Source organism: Giardia intestinalis, chromosome 3, assembly GCF_000002435.2.
Source record: "Giardia intestinalis strain WB C6 chromosome 3, whole genome shotgun sequence".
NCBI classification, from domain to species: Eukaryota; Fornicata; order Diplomonadida; family Hexamitidae; genus Giardia; species Giardia duodenalis.
In genome coordinates, this window is record NC_051858.1 from 232,791 (window position 1) to 247,033 (window position 14,243).

Sequence of the window (14,243 nt, forward strand, 5' to 3'; positions counted from 1 at the left end):
ATGCAGAGCTCTACTCTGGTATCTCGGAGCCGTACTGTTTAAGTAAGGCATCGACATTATCCTGTTCTTGATACCCTTCTAGCTGATCGTCTTCTTCTAGTTTTAGAGCCGTGTTCAACAACTCATTGGCCATACCAAGCGTAAGTGGTGCTCTTGTGGACTCAGCTAGCAAGGCTGACCCTAATGTGGTGGGCTGTACAGTTGCGCTAAATCCCTTTTCAACGTCCACATAGTCCTCGACCTCGTCAACGGTCATAACCTGTCTCAAATGCCTGTTTTCTATGACCACCTGCGCCATCATCTTTGAAAGTTTTTTGTTTGTTTCGTTGAGCCTCTTAATAGTCTCCTGGTCGAGAATAATGCGTGCCTTCAACTCGCTTATCTTTTCGCGCTCAGCTGATAGCTGCTTTTCAAGAGCTCGCTTGGCTCTAGAATTTTCTTTAATTTTATCTGTTGATAACTTGATATTTTGCTCGTACTCTGCTAAGATTGCTTTGAGCTTTAAGGAACTATCGACATTATCCGCCACTTTTTGCTCCAGCTTGCTTGACAATGTGGTTATAACAGCGTTGGCACTGGTAAGGTCTGCTATTTCAGCCCGCTGGAGCTCTATCTGTTCTTGTAACCCTACATTCTCCTTTTTTAGAGCCGCAATTTGGTTTCTGCCCACATCTACCTCCGATTGAAGGGATGACATTACCCGCTCGCGCTCCTGGACTTCTGACTGCATCTGCATGGCGAATCTATCTCTATTGCTGAGAGTAGCATTGTTGGATACTTTGAGTTGCATGTTTTCGGAAGTAAGTGACGAAATTTGATGTTTAAGCCTTGCATTTTCGGTTGTCAGCTTTGCACAATTTATGCATCCAGGGTTTGGAATTTGCATGTTATATGGCAAGGGGTGCTGTGGAGCAGGTGGCAACTGCTGATATGGCTGTGATGTCATTGAGATTGTCAGTGAAGTGTCCACATGACTCTGAGTGTGTGGCTGAGCGTGAGGCGAGGAGCTATGCCGAGGCCCCATAGAACATGGATGCACAGTGTTTGGAGACGAGCTTCTGCTATGCCTGTTAGAGTGGGGATTTTCTGCACCGTAAAGATTTCCTGAAATTTGCCGTATTTTAGAAGTGGCTACGTCGTACTCTGGAGACATGGAGACGTGTGCCCGCTGGGCAGGGAGATTTGCAGTAGAAACACTTGGGCGATTAATACTAACGTCGCTGCTGGTCGAAGGTGCCGTTAAATTATCTGACTCAAGTCCTGAAAGTACACCGTTACCAGAGGGAACACAAGAAGCAGGGCGATACGGCTCAGGAATTACATCATCCTGAAAGAGGTCGGCATTATCTACATCATCAATGTCATCGCTAGTAACGTTATGCACTACCGGCTGTGTCCTAATGGATGGATTTTGCATTGGCCTAGGGGTAAACTGGTTAATACCACGTGATGTAAGGATGTGATTCGTACTGGTATTACTAATGTCACTGGCACCCTCGTCTTCTCGCTCCAGGAGGGGTTCCCCACTGGTTGAGCCAGGCAGAGTGCGGCTCTTGGCCGTCAGAGCTGCAATTGTCCGGTCCTTCTGCATCAGCATTGCTGTCATATTATTTAGATTACTATTCTTGGCCTTTAAGTCTTCTTTAAGCTGCATGATCTGAGAGTTTAGGAGCTTGACCTCCTCTGGATTTACCGTGTCTGCACTGCTCCTACTAGACCCAGATTGGGAACCTTTCCTAACCTTTGTATAGGCAGAAAGCTGGCTCTCGAGGGCCTTGTTTTTAGATTTTAGATGTGACACCTCTACCTTTAGATTATCTTCGCGCTTTGTTACCTCTGCTCCAAAGGCTCTCAAGTTTCTCACTTCGCTTTCCAGCGCATGGAGCTCTGCAGCAAATGTCAGTGGACCGCGGTGGACAAGTGGTACGGGCTCAGGGACAGAGTATCCTAGCGCTTGGGCATCCTGCATTTCATGAAGTCGCATATAGAGATCGTTATTCTCAGCAAGAAGCTGTTGATTATCAGCTTGTAATGGATCAATCATCTTCGTCTGATAATCTATAGTATTTTGAAGAGAAGTCATCTGTTTCTTGCTCTGACTTAGTTGCGCCCGTAAGCCAGCCATATCCGAACTCATGTGAGAAACCAGTGGGACAGCATCATCTGGAAGAGGTTCTTGGTATCCGTAGTTATCTAGAATCTGCCGCAAATGACCTGTCCCCGACATCGAGAAATTTTAAATTTTGAATAGATTTACCTGTGCAGGGAACATAGACGCAAGGAGATTAGCCTCGAACACACTGTGCCTGCACTACCTCATATGGAAAGAGCAAGAGGCGTAAACCTCCCCACTTTCTACTACTGGTCTACACTACTGCTCAATTTAGAAATATGCATGAGAAAGTTCTCAATCGTGTAGATAGGACAATTGGTAGATTGTAGGAGTACGGTATTAAAATCTGCTACTAACTTCGTGCGCACGGCGGTATATTGAAAGTACCTTTGTTTAATTGGAAGACGCTGTATACGTTTGTGCATAAGAAGCGATAGTCCAACTATCACTCTAAAAATACCATCAAATATTGGAGCAGGCGCATTAGCTGTCAACGGAATCATAAAGTGCTCAGAGGTACTAAAGTATTCCCAGAAGTTATCGTGAAACCTCTTCCATGGTCCATACCTGATCTTTGGATTTAAGACACCAGTTTTGGTATCCTTCATTGGATCTGCTAACTCTAAGGCTTCCGTTGCGAACTTCTGCACTTTCGACTGAAAGAGATCGATAAGTAAGACCTTATACGTGTCGGCCTTTACCTGAATTGTCTCAGTTATGGGTGTTGTTGCTAACTCCTTGGCCGTTACCAGACATTCAGCGGTCAATGTATTCTCCGATGACTTGCTACTACCAGCGCCAGTATTTAATTTGTTAGCTGCTGTTATTTGAGCATTAACAAATTCAGAGTACCGTACGGTAAAGTCTAGTGTTAACAACGTTATGAATGGGGTAGTGGTGATAATCTTCCGAGCAACGTCGTCCATAGTAAAAATGTAATGGGTAATGTCCAGCAAAGATAACGCTATAGGGTATGAATACGTCTTGGATGCCCCAATGGGGTCGTTGAGTAGCAACTCCATAGCAGCAAGAGCATCATCTTTATCTGATAAGGATCGCACAGACTCTCGGATTTGCTCAGACATCTTCCTTGCGCAAACAAATAGCATATGATTAACCCTATCCAGTTCATCTCCATAGTCACCATATGACTCAGAAAAGAGGATGTCCGGATATTGGTCGGCAAAAATGCGTAAAGCTATTAGGGCCAGCAGACTGGATGCCCGGAAGTCTGTTAGAGGTGATACGCCCTGGAATCCGATCATGTGCCAAAAGAATGGATCAACGGTCGTTGTTCGCTCGCAGGAATCTATGATTTGTCGCCGAATAACTTCAAACAGTCCCCAGTGCTTCACTATCAGGCCAGGAGCGGATTGGAAATCTAAGCTTCTGAGGTAATTAAGGTACCGATTTTTAGCCAACAATACTTTGCCAATCCCACACAGTAGCGACATGTGGACCGTGTTATTAGAAGAAATGTGCAGGGGGCGGAGGTCCATATAACCGTCTATTTTGGTTTGAAGGACACTTAGACCCGTTGCTAGAAATGTTAGCACGCGCTTATGAACATTTTTCATTATTGCATGCATCTCCTCCACGATCTCACCAAGTTCTGATGCACACTTCATGATAGGTGTATCTGGCTTAGATGGACTAACTCCTCTTGGCGCAGGTGACTCTGGGGAGGTGTTATTGGATACATTATTGGATATGAAGCTGCCACTTATTGTGAGGGAGTCAGAGAGTGCGCTAGGATAGATTGATTGTTTAAAGAGGGTGGACTGGATGATATTTTTGCCAAACAACAACCCTATTTGACGCAGCTTCTTACTATTCTCCTTTGTTTTGAAGAGGATTGATATGCCAGTGGATCCATACTGGACTGTAGAAAGCCCTTGCTCATCAGATGCAGCCTGCAAGTCATGGTATTCTATCAAGCAAACACAGCTAATATCGGTTATTAACGGGCTTCGCAGAAGCAATGGAAACATGTTATTATAATCGTACAGAGTAGGGGATTTTTTAGTCGATTGCCGAAGAGTCTCAACAAAGAGGTCATTGTCGGAGTTGGTATCCTGAGGGGAAGTGAATAAAATGTTGCTGGGTTTTACGCAGCTCTTCTTCTCCAGAGTCTTACAAGGAACGAACAATAGGTCAAAGGTCGGAGTACAGAACATAGAGCACGGTATTGTATTGGGCTTCTTGTAGGTATAGGTGCAACCGAAGGACTCTGAAGAAGACTTGACGTGTCGGATATCGAATACCAGACTGACTGTGATGCGATGCCAAAGGATAAGCATCGTTCAACACTCAGTCAGTCAGAGAAAGCCTTCTTAAAAATTGAAAAAAATTGCCCCATGAATAGCCAAGTGGCAAACATCCCCGTTGATCCTCGAGAGCACAAGACTGCACTGGCTAACTTTCCTCCTTCCTTCTCATTTTACGACTCCATCCCATGCTTGTACGGGTCTCAGGAGCGGTACGAGATTGGCAGGAAGCTGGGGCATGGCAAGTACTCGGACGTCTTTGAAGGGTACTGCGTGGATACCGACTCTAGTGTGGTTATCAAGATTCTCAAGCCAGTGCGGCGTAAGAAGATCTACAGAGAAATTAAGATATTGACCAACCTTCTCGCCGGCCCCAACTGCATAAACCTTCTTGACGTTGTCTCGGTGCGTGACTCAGACTATCCTGCCCTTATACTGGAGCATGGAGGCCTGTCTCTCGCCCACTCCGTGCAGATGCTCAATGACGAGCAAATTAGAATAGTGCTATTTCAAACCCTACGAGCGTTAGAGTGGTTCCACATTCATGGAATTGTCCACCGTGACACCAAGCCTGGAAACATTGCATACGATCCCACTAGCCATAGGTTGAAGCTTTTAGATTATGGGCTGGCCGAGTTCTACTCCTATGGAACGCCGCTCCACCATCGCGTAGCATCTAGACATTACAAGTCGCCCGAAATACTCGTCAATTATCAGCTCTATGACTACTCTTTAGATATCTGGTCACTAGGTACCCTAGCTGCTGGCCTCATATTTAAGCGTCACCCCTTTTTCAGAGGAACAAATAATATCAATCAGCTGGACAAGATTGTTGAAGTGCTAGGCTCAGCTGACTTTTTCGCCATGATCAACAAGTACAATATTAAGCTTTCTTCATCGCGAACTTATGATCTACAAGGGTATGAACGCATGCAGTTTGATGCCTTTACAAACCATGACAACCACTATCTGGTGACGGACCAAGCCCTTGATTTTCTGAATAAAACTCTTGTCTACGATCCTGAGAAGCGTCTGACCGTCCGTGAAGCTCTTCTGCATCCTTACTTTGATTGTATCCGTGAAAAAATAACCGATATGGCAATAGAGGAGGTCAACGATGCAAAGAAAATCATGGAGCTGGAGGAGATTGAACAGCAGCTGAAGCCGGCTAAGGCAGAAAAGGTCGAGGACCCTGCAGGCTCGGGGTCATGCAGCCAGCGGCCCCCGCAGATGCATAGTATCCTTGGTCTCAGCCCGTCTGCTTTACCGACCTGGAAGACAGATCTCAAAACACAGCACTTCCCCGTTCCCATGTTGCCCTCTGAGCTCAGTAAGAATCCCAGTAAGTACAGTCAGTTTGATAAGATGTGGGAAGAGTATTGGAAGACTCAACAGATGAAACTAGTAGAAAGCGGGATGCAGGTATATGGATCTCAGATTACTTCTTAGAGGCCTTTGTGTTTTCGTTCTTTATGCCTTCGGGAGTTTTATATTTTAGCGAAGGACAAAACTTTGCCTGCAGAGATACCAACGTTGCGTTAGTATCATTGGTAATTATGGGAAAATAAATTTTTCGTTAAATCTGGGCCTGAGTTTATCTGAATGCTGGACTGGAAGGGCTACGCCGCTTTGCGGTCTCCTACGCATTCGCTGAACCATGCCATTGTAGGGTTCATTTCTCAGTGCCGCGTCGGGCCGGTTGAACTAGATGCTCGAGATCGTCTTCTTTCTCTCGTTCGTAGTGCCTCGTATGACCTCTGCGCCCAGATAACCTTCGAGGGTTTTGGTTCGTGGGAGGTAGGCTTAGCAAACCCGTCATCTGACATAGACATCCAAATTGTCCGGCCTGGTAAGCGTTCCTTTGCAATACCTCACCTGATTAACAACTTGAAGCAAGCTTTTTCGGTAGTTGACTACCCTGTCACAGTGGATCCAGCTTACTTGCGTTTATGCCACGATCAATCTGGTTTGGAAGTGGAGTTGTATGTGTTTGACGAAGGGCGTTACGAGGAATGCCTTTCGCGAAACAGCCGGGCTATGGCTGCATTCTTTTCTGCAAATCCTATTCTTTGTGCTCTTTACATGATAATCAAGCATTTACTTAAAAGGGAGTCTTTGTACTGTCCGGGAGATACCGCAAAAGGCGTTCCACTAGAGTACGCGGACGATGATGAAGAGGTCGTGCAGCCGGTGGGGCCTACTGCGCAAAAGCCTGGCATAAGTGGGTATGTGCTTTGTTGGTTGATAATAGCTTTTGCCCGAAATGGGCTCCAAGAGATGGGCGAAGAGCCGTTACTGGACTCCAGTACTTCGCTTTATACTATTGGAGAGATTCTCATTTTGTTCTTACACTACTATGCACATGTTTTCAACTACGATCTCTACTATCTGCAGGTTGAAAGCGAATTACGTACGGAGATCTCGAGTCTCAGAAGAAGCACAGAAGCACGGCACTTACTGAAAGATAAAAGAACACAGTTGAGGTTGGGCATACACGACAGCCCCAACGGAGTCCGAGTGTGCCGGGTTCCACCAACAAGTACTCTATATGAAGTCATGCGTCGGGTTGTGCCATTGGAGGCTCTACCGCTTGTTATCCTGAACGCAGAGTTAGGCATAAATATTACTGAAAAGGTGTGTGACTATGACTCAGTCAGAAAACTATTTCAAGACACGCTCTCACTATTGAAAGGATATGTGGAGGGAACAGTCCGAGTACTTGATCTGAATACAATTTTGGGATTCACAGAAGACTACTGGGCGCGGCGGAACAGGATATCTTCATTTGTGACGAAGGGCAGAGCCGTGGCTTAGCAAGAGGCTCTTGGAGACTATAAACAGCAGCAAGTGCTCACAGATATGACTATGTGTTTTTTCTTGTAATGCCGGTTATAACTATGCCGTTTAAAGTAGGCTTGGATGCTGCGTGGCCACTAAACCTTCTCGTTGCACCGATTGACGGTCTTTCTGTTGAGCGAGAAGAATTAGCAGTGTTTGCAATATGATCATTTTTGACAAGGGGCAGCACAGGCTGACTTGTGCTGTGTGCTGCATCTCCAATGGTGAATCGTACTATCTGTACCTCACTTTTGGCATCTTTCTCTAGTCGCCACTGAATGTACTGTTCTAGCCGTGATACCTCTTCCGCAGTCTTGGCAATGCCTTCAAGCTCAACTAGGTTTTCAATAGTGTAGAAGAGCTTAACCCGGAACTCGGCTATGTTCTTTTCCCGCACACTGAAAGGGTTCTCAGCGACAAATAGCTTTGTTAGAGATCGTAGCTTCTTCAGTGTGTCAAGGGTTTTGTCTCCATTGTGGATTTTATTTGCCCTGAGATCTAAAAGAAGTAGGGTCCCGTAAGACGTGAGGGGCTCAAGAAATTCTACGCTACGAATGTTACACAAATCGCATTTGAGAGTCTTGAGCTTAACTAGTCCAGAGAAGCAGTCCTTGGAGACGGTTATAAGAGGGTTCTCACCTATGTCAAGATAGGTGAGCATCCTACCTACTGCACTGAATGCGTTATTTGGGAGCGAAGATATGTTGCACCCACGGAGAATGAGGCACTTTAGACACGGGAGCATCGTATTTGTGACCTTTATGGATCCTATTGGGTTATAGGAGACGTTGAGAGCCTCCAGGGTGTTGGACTTTAGCCCATTAAAAGGGTCTGAGATCTTATTGTAAGAGAGGTCTATTTGGATGAGGCTCGAAAACTCCTTGAGAGATGATATATTGGTGATTGCGTTGCCACTGGCAAAGATTGTCTCTGCAGCGGTCACTATATGCGATATTGACTTTTCAAAGTTCAAGGTCATGATCCCGGAGTTAGAGAGACTCAGGGTGTTCTTGCCATTCCATGCGTTTAACGAAGTAACTATCTCTTGGTTGAGAGAGCCGACCAGCTTCAGCCTGTTCTGCCGTATCGTGGAAGGGTCTATGGAGACACAATTGAGACACTGAAGAGGAAGCATGTAGATGATGCCAGGAACAGGGTCCGATGGGGGAAGTATGACATGCGTACAGTTACTGCAACGATTGGACAAAGTGATTGCGACCTTCTCTGCTGAGCTTTTGATGCCAAGGCAGGATACAGTACGTAGTTGGGGAAGATCAGGCAGAGTATCTATTTCTAAACCTGGGTTGCAGTTCATATGCAGAGTGGTCAATGTCTCACTGTACGTGGCCAGCGAATTGATGCTTGTTATATTGTTACAAGATATGTCTAAGTCGACGAGACGATCCAGGGAATGTGCCAATAAGTCAAGCGTCTTGGACGTGATTTTGCAGTTGCTCAAATTAAGCACTTGAATGGAGCCATAACTTAGTAGGTTGCTTGGCTTGACCACAAAATTATATGATAGATCGACTGACAGCAGTGTATCTGGAAGCGTCTTGGGGATGTCAAAGGCCCCTATCATGGAATAATTTATATGGTGCCCAAGAATCACAGGAGACAGCTCAAAGTATGTGCGGGCTACAATTGCCGTGCCTGTTGAGGCAGAGGATGGATTCATCAAATTGTAAGTCTCTGTCATCCACGGAGAAGCATTATCAAGATCAAGAAGTGCCACCATTTCTGTAAGGTCCTTGCTCTCAATTGTTATATTAAATACTTCACAGAGCATCGCTGGGTTACCGGCCATGTTCTTCCTAGCAATGAGGGGCTTGATCATGCGCCCATTTATTGACTGGAGGCTGGGGAGGAACCCGATGATGTGTAACGCATAGTACAGGTTGATGGAGGATTGGATGGTGAATGGGTTATCAAAGATAACTATGTGTCTGAGGCTTTGGCGTGTGGCAGCGGACAAACCTCGCAAGAGATCGGATACATAAGAAATGTTATTAGAGGAAACGTCAAAGAATATCAGATTGGGGCAATCAATCGCTATCTCTTTCAACATGTTTGAAGATAGATCTAAACACTTTAAGCTTGGCAAAGAAATAGAGACACTTGTTAATAAGTTGCATGCCAGGGAAAGCCTTTCTGCGCTCGAGTAGCTACTGAGAAGATCAGGATGCTCCTGAAGCTGTGTAGATGTGAGTCCACAGTTATGTAGGTCGACCATGCGGGCGGTACTTGCGGGCTGCTGAACTGTTATGGAGTCTCGTTCGGTTGCAATCTTGTCTGGTGTGATCTGGCCTTGATGGGCAATCAGATTCACCAGAGGGGTGAACCTTGGCGGGGCTATTGAGGCAGTATGCCCGGGCCCGGGCCTGGACTTGACACCCCTGGGTGATGTGTTTTCTTGCCCAACCTCTGTGCATGCAATGGCGCTGTCTGGGATAACATTGCTTAATGCATCAATATGTGTCTTGTATTGCTGCCACACCATGGTCAATAGCCACTGAAGTAATGGATCATGGGAAGAATAGAACAGGGGAATACGGTGCTCAGTAGCCACCATAGGCGAGCACTCCACCACTGTCTCAGATAACTGTTCAGCCCGTGATTTCTGGGCCACTTTAGACACCGGTCCCTTACGGTAGATAATAGTTGTTCCTACGGTAGTGTACATAGTCGTGTTAATGTCTAGATGCTTTCTACCATCATGAACAGCTATTGTCTGATCAGACAGCTTGACAGCGATGAGCACTAGGGGCTCACCTATCCGAATCTTAGCGATCAGATCTAGCAGCTGACCTTCATCATACAAGGGTATTCGACGCAGCCCAGGGCGAATATTGAAGGGGTGATGTTGCCTTTGAGTAGTTTTAGAGGCCATTTGAAAGTACTGCTTATAAATGTCCTCCGTGAGGACCTCTGTGATCTTCTCGTTTGTTTCCTCCGTTGCCTCTGCCTTCACTATGGCAGATCTGTGAATAACATTTAAATTTAGCACTTTGCCAGTTGCACAGATGATGTTAGCTCCTATAATCTCGTGCACTAGACCGAAGATGTTGAGTGGAAACGCCGTATCCTTGTAAACGTCTTCTCTATTCATGTCAAAGATGTCAGACATGCAGACATACATAAGGGGGTCTTGTTTCATGGACGAGATTTCCTCAAGATAATTCAGCGTAGGCGCTATGCACGTCTCAGATATCTCAAGTGCCTGATACTTTTGCCTACTGAAGTACGTGTCAGCTATGCGATTACTATGAAGGGTTGAGAAGACTGTGAATCTGGAAAGAGCATCTTCTAGTTGAGCCTTCCTCTGAGGGAATAGCTCCTCGGATAAGCCTGTGACTGCCTTGAAAAGGTCAATCTTAAGGAAGGAGAGACCAACAACTTCGTGATATCTAAGGTATAGTTGGCGTAATAGAGCCAAAGCAGCGGCTAAACCCTGGTTCAAATTGTTCAACTCGACAAAGCCTAGCTTATGCAACTCAGCAAAATCTCTGCGCATGCCCTCAGCATTTTCTGCTTCTGTGGCACTTATGTAATCATTCACGTGCTCCTTGCAGAGCAATAACAAGCGAAGGTCCATAAGGTCGCACTTAAGTCGCTCGTAGCTTTTGTAAATTTCCCTGAGAAAAGGCCGGGTGTAGGCGTCACATGCCGCAATAAACTGGTTCAGGTCTAGGTTTAGCATCAGAGAGATTAGTTTGTACTGCTTAACTGATGGGGCTGCGCAACACAAAGAGTAGTTCTTGGTGATGTCGCTGGCAGTATAATGCAATCCGTTGATTGTGCGCAGCTGAAGGTCGTATTTGGTAATGACATACGCGAAAAATTGCTCGATTTCTGCAAAGCTCATCAACTCAAAGAATGGAGTGCGGCCGGCCCGGGACTCAACATGAATAGAGCGAAGCATGGGGAAGGAGCCGTGCAGCATGTTTAGCAACGAAACAAAGTTGTATACCCTCGTTGCAGAAATGTCAACGGAGTAAAGCTTGGGGCAAAGCACGGGTAGAGCGTTGAAATTTGATATGTTTGTCCTCGAGATATCGAGATGGACAAGGTTTGGAAGGTTTGCTAGCCATGTAGTGTAAAACACAGGGTTATTTGCAACGTTCAGACCTCGTAGGCTTGTGGACTTTAGGTCTGATAACGATTTATCAGTCAGGTGGTTGTCAGGCAACGAAAGGTACTCGAGACGAGGAAGAGCGCTTAGTTCTGCAACGTGTGTGATCCTGTTGTCGTCCAGCCATAGGAATCGAAGCCCCGTAACCTTGGCTGCCTCCTCTATGTTGGTTATTCGGCACCTGATGAGCCGCAAGAGCGTGAGACCCCCAAGAAACCTCTCCAACCCCGCCACTTTGTGGTACCGTGGATGAAGGAAGAGGGTAATTGTGTTGCTGGGAGGGGTGGATTCAGCGACAGCTTTAGCATATCCAGACAGATGGTCTGCGACACACTGCACCGGCTCCTCAAAGGCGTGTTGCGCAAAGTCTAAACACACCTGTGGGTTAGCCTCGCAGAGTATTACATACGGATCGGCCGCCATGCGAGGAAAGGAAACGAACCTAACTCGGAATTTTCAAATTAAGCAATAGTTTACAGACTGACACTCAAAGATCCTGCGACCGATGGGAGCCCTTGCCCTCTCTTCCCTCCTTCGCGGAGCGGGCGACGCCTCCCTCGCGGATTGTGACGTTGGCGAAGATGGTCGCAAGCTCCTTGTCCTTGCGGAGGGCAGTTAGGATGTGGTTGGGGACGATGCGCTTCTGGCTCTTCTTGTCACGGTGGTTGCACGCCTCCCGGAAGACCTCTGCGACGACGTTCTCGAGGACGGCCGCGAGGTAGACGGGCGCGTCGGACGAGATGCGCTCTGCATAGCGGCCCTCGCGCAGGTGGCGGTGGATACGCCCGATCGGGAACGAGATCCCCGCGCGCGCGGACCTGCTCTTCATCTTGCTGTTGTCCTTGACGGGCTTGGTGCTCATGGCTTTCTTTATCTGCGCGGACAATTTAAACTGAAATTATGCCTAAATCTGCGCTCCTGGACATCTCTAACTAATGATACTAACTAATGATAAAAACGAAATAAAGTAATAAAATAATAAAGACACGGTTCATTTTTAACCTCTTTGACTTTCTATTTCCATTTTAATCTTTTGCCAAAAACCGGGGAAAAGCCAGCTTATGCAACAGAGAAACCTTTCGCTGGCAACCCCACAGCCGGTTGGAGTACAAGGAAACGCAGGATCTAAAATGCTAACGGAACTGGAAGAACTGGCAGAAGGCTCAGAGTACTACTCCATTGGTAAGTCCGCGATATCGTCCACCCAGTTTGCAGCCATGGAGCAGGCTCAGCAGAATTTCGTATCAATGGATGTTAGAAGGCTGATCTGGTATGTCTCGTACATTGATGTTCTTGCCTTTTTATTTAATGGAGTCATTAATATATGCGCATACAGCCTCACATACCAGTTTGGAGGCCTCAAGGCCATCAGCATAGAGGCTTCCGTACTCCCTTTGATCCTTTTGCTTTGCAGGAACCCCACGCAGGCCATCTTCTCCAGCATTTCCGGGCCAGTTTTCAAGGCACTTGCAATAGGAAATATCAACGTTGCAAACATATACGTAAGCCACGCAGTTCTAGTCAGTATCATTTGGAGCATTATGATCCCAATCATCTTTATTGCATGGCACAAGCAGCTCCTATTCTTTATCGTGTCCGGACCCTACCATGCCGATACAGATTTTAGCTTTGGAAAAAAGTATCTGATAGCGTCTTTTGTCATACTCCCCCTCGCTTATACGTTTAGTTCGGGCGTAAACATTCTTTTAAAGCTCGAGAACAGAAACTTTCTCTACCTATCAAAGACAATCTACCTCGGAATCTTGAGCCTGCTTCTTCTGTATGTGAGCTATTACATATCTGCTGCAAAGCTGCCGGGTTTTGGGACCAGCAAGCTCAGAGAAGGCACTGGACTTGAGTTGGTAGCCTATTCTATTGGTGCTGCGAACCTGATAGTAGGCCTGTGGATGGTCCTAGTTTTCATGAGAAAATCTGTTCTAGACATCCCCTTACACGGTGGATTAGGATTTTCCTTCCGCAGGCTCTTTCCTTTAAACGGTAAGGTGCTTTTGCGCATCTTCATCCAAGGTCTGGCTTCGTGGAGCGGAATATCTGTCTTGAATGTCCTTATTTTCAGTCTCAATATAGTCTATGCTCGATGCTATACAGACACTGTTGCAATGATGCACAGCAAGACAGCATATCTCAACTATATGCTCATGTATAATGTGGCCTCCATCTTCCTCGATGGAATGCGTCCAGGGTTCTCCACAATTGCTTCGTACAACCACAGTCTTCACAACTATAAGCGGCTCTATGCGCTCATTAAGTACAGCTGGCTTTACTGCACCGTTGCCACAGCTGCGGTTTGTCTTCTGCTCGGGGCCCTGTCAGACTACGTCATAGCTGGATATCAGCCCTCTTTTGATTCTGTCAGTCAAAAGGATGCACTATCTCTTTATATGATGGGCAACCCAGTTTATAAACGCGTGGGAAGGAGCGCTTTTTACACACCGTCGCTTATCGTGGCCCATAACATTGCACAGGTTATGGCGTCCATAGATAATAAGAGAAGCTTGTTCTACGTATTTATGACTGTTCGTCCTGTTTGCATCTTTGTCCTTATGCTGGTCTTGGCATTGACGAACGGCAACGGGGCAGACTTTTCTGTTTGCTTCCCAATTGGTGATGGAATTGCCGGCGCTGTTGGGCTGCTTGCCCTTGCCATGTACTTCACGAAGTATAGAAGTTTGGCTGCAAAGTTGGGAGATGCAGAAACATGCTGCTCACCTGTAGAGCCGACGGCGGTGAAGGGCGCCAGCTACTCGTCTGAGAGGAGCTTTACTTCTGAAGCTCTGAGCGACGACTCAACAGAGGACATCACAATCAGCTGCAGTAACACTGCAACAGAGGAGAGCAGCTTCACTGCATCTAGCAGAAGGGGGTGAGGACG

The 14,243-nt window shown here is 46.5% G+C and overlaps 7 protein-coding genes across 7 annotated transcripts; 3 read left to right on the forward strand and 4 right to left on the reverse strand.

The window, feature by feature from the left end:
* Nucleotides 1–10: 10 nt before the first annotated feature.
* GL50803_003920 (uncharacterized protein) lies at nt 11–2,227 on the reverse strand (the record flags this gene model as incomplete). Its single annotated transcript, XM_001706869.1, has 1 exon — nt 11–2,227. The coding sequence occupies one exon, from the start codon at nt 2,225–2,227 to the stop codon at nt 11–13; it is 2,217 nt and encodes a 738-aa protein (XP_001706921.1).
* Nucleotides 2,228–2,358: 131 nt separating this feature from the next.
* On the reverse strand, nt 2,359–4,413 carry GL50803_0095878 (ELMO/CED-12 family protein; the record flags this gene model as incomplete). Its single annotated transcript, XM_038046425.1, has 1 exon — nt 2,359–4,413. The coding sequence occupies one exon, from the start codon at nt 4,411–4,413 to the stop codon at nt 2,359–2,361; it is 2,055 nt and encodes a 684-aa protein (XP_037901778.1).
* A 57-nt stretch (nt 4,414–4,470) lies between these two features.
* Nucleotides 4,471–5,829, forward strand: GL50803_0027520 (Kinase, CMGC CK2; the record flags this gene model as incomplete). Its single annotated transcript, XM_001706868.2, has 1 exon — nt 4,471–5,829. One exon carries the CDS (start codon nt 4,471–4,473, stop codon nt 5,827–5,829), a length of 1,359 nt encoding a protein of 452 aa, XP_001706920.2.
* A 153-nt stretch (nt 5,830–5,982) lies between these two features.
* Nucleotides 5,983–7,194, forward strand: GL50803_0095880 (uncharacterized protein; the record flags this gene model as incomplete). The annotated part of the gene is made up of 1 exon (XM_001706867.1): nt 5,983–7,194. The coding sequence occupies one exon, from the start codon at nt 5,983–5,985 to the stop codon at nt 7,192–7,194; it is 1,212 nt and encodes a 403-aa protein (XP_001706919.1).
* Nucleotides 7,195–7,243: 49 nt separating this feature from the next.
* GL50803_005543 (Leucine-rich repeat protein) lies at nt 7,244–11,773 on the reverse strand (the record flags this gene model as incomplete). The annotated part of the gene is made up of 1 exon (XM_001706866.1): nt 7,244–11,773. One exon carries the CDS (start codon nt 11,771–11,773, stop codon nt 7,244–7,246), a length of 4,530 nt encoding a protein of 1,509 aa, XP_001706918.1.
* A 64-nt stretch (nt 11,774–11,837) lies between these two features.
* On the reverse strand, nt 11,838–12,212 carry GL50803_0027521 (Histone H2A; the record flags this gene model as incomplete). Its single annotated transcript, XM_001706865.1, has 1 exon — nt 11,838–12,212. One exon carries the CDS (start codon nt 12,210–12,212, stop codon nt 11,838–11,840), a length of 375 nt encoding a protein of 124 aa, XP_001706917.1.
* A 268-nt stretch (nt 12,213–12,480) lies between these two features.
* GL50803_0016905 (DinF protein) lies at nt 12,481–14,238 on the forward strand (the record flags this gene model as incomplete). The annotated part of the gene is made up of 1 exon (XM_001706862.2): nt 12,481–14,238. One exon carries the CDS (start codon nt 12,481–12,483, stop codon nt 14,236–14,238), a length of 1,758 nt encoding a protein of 585 aa, XP_001706914.2.
* Between the last annotated feature and the right edge of the window lie 5 nt (nt 14,239–14,243).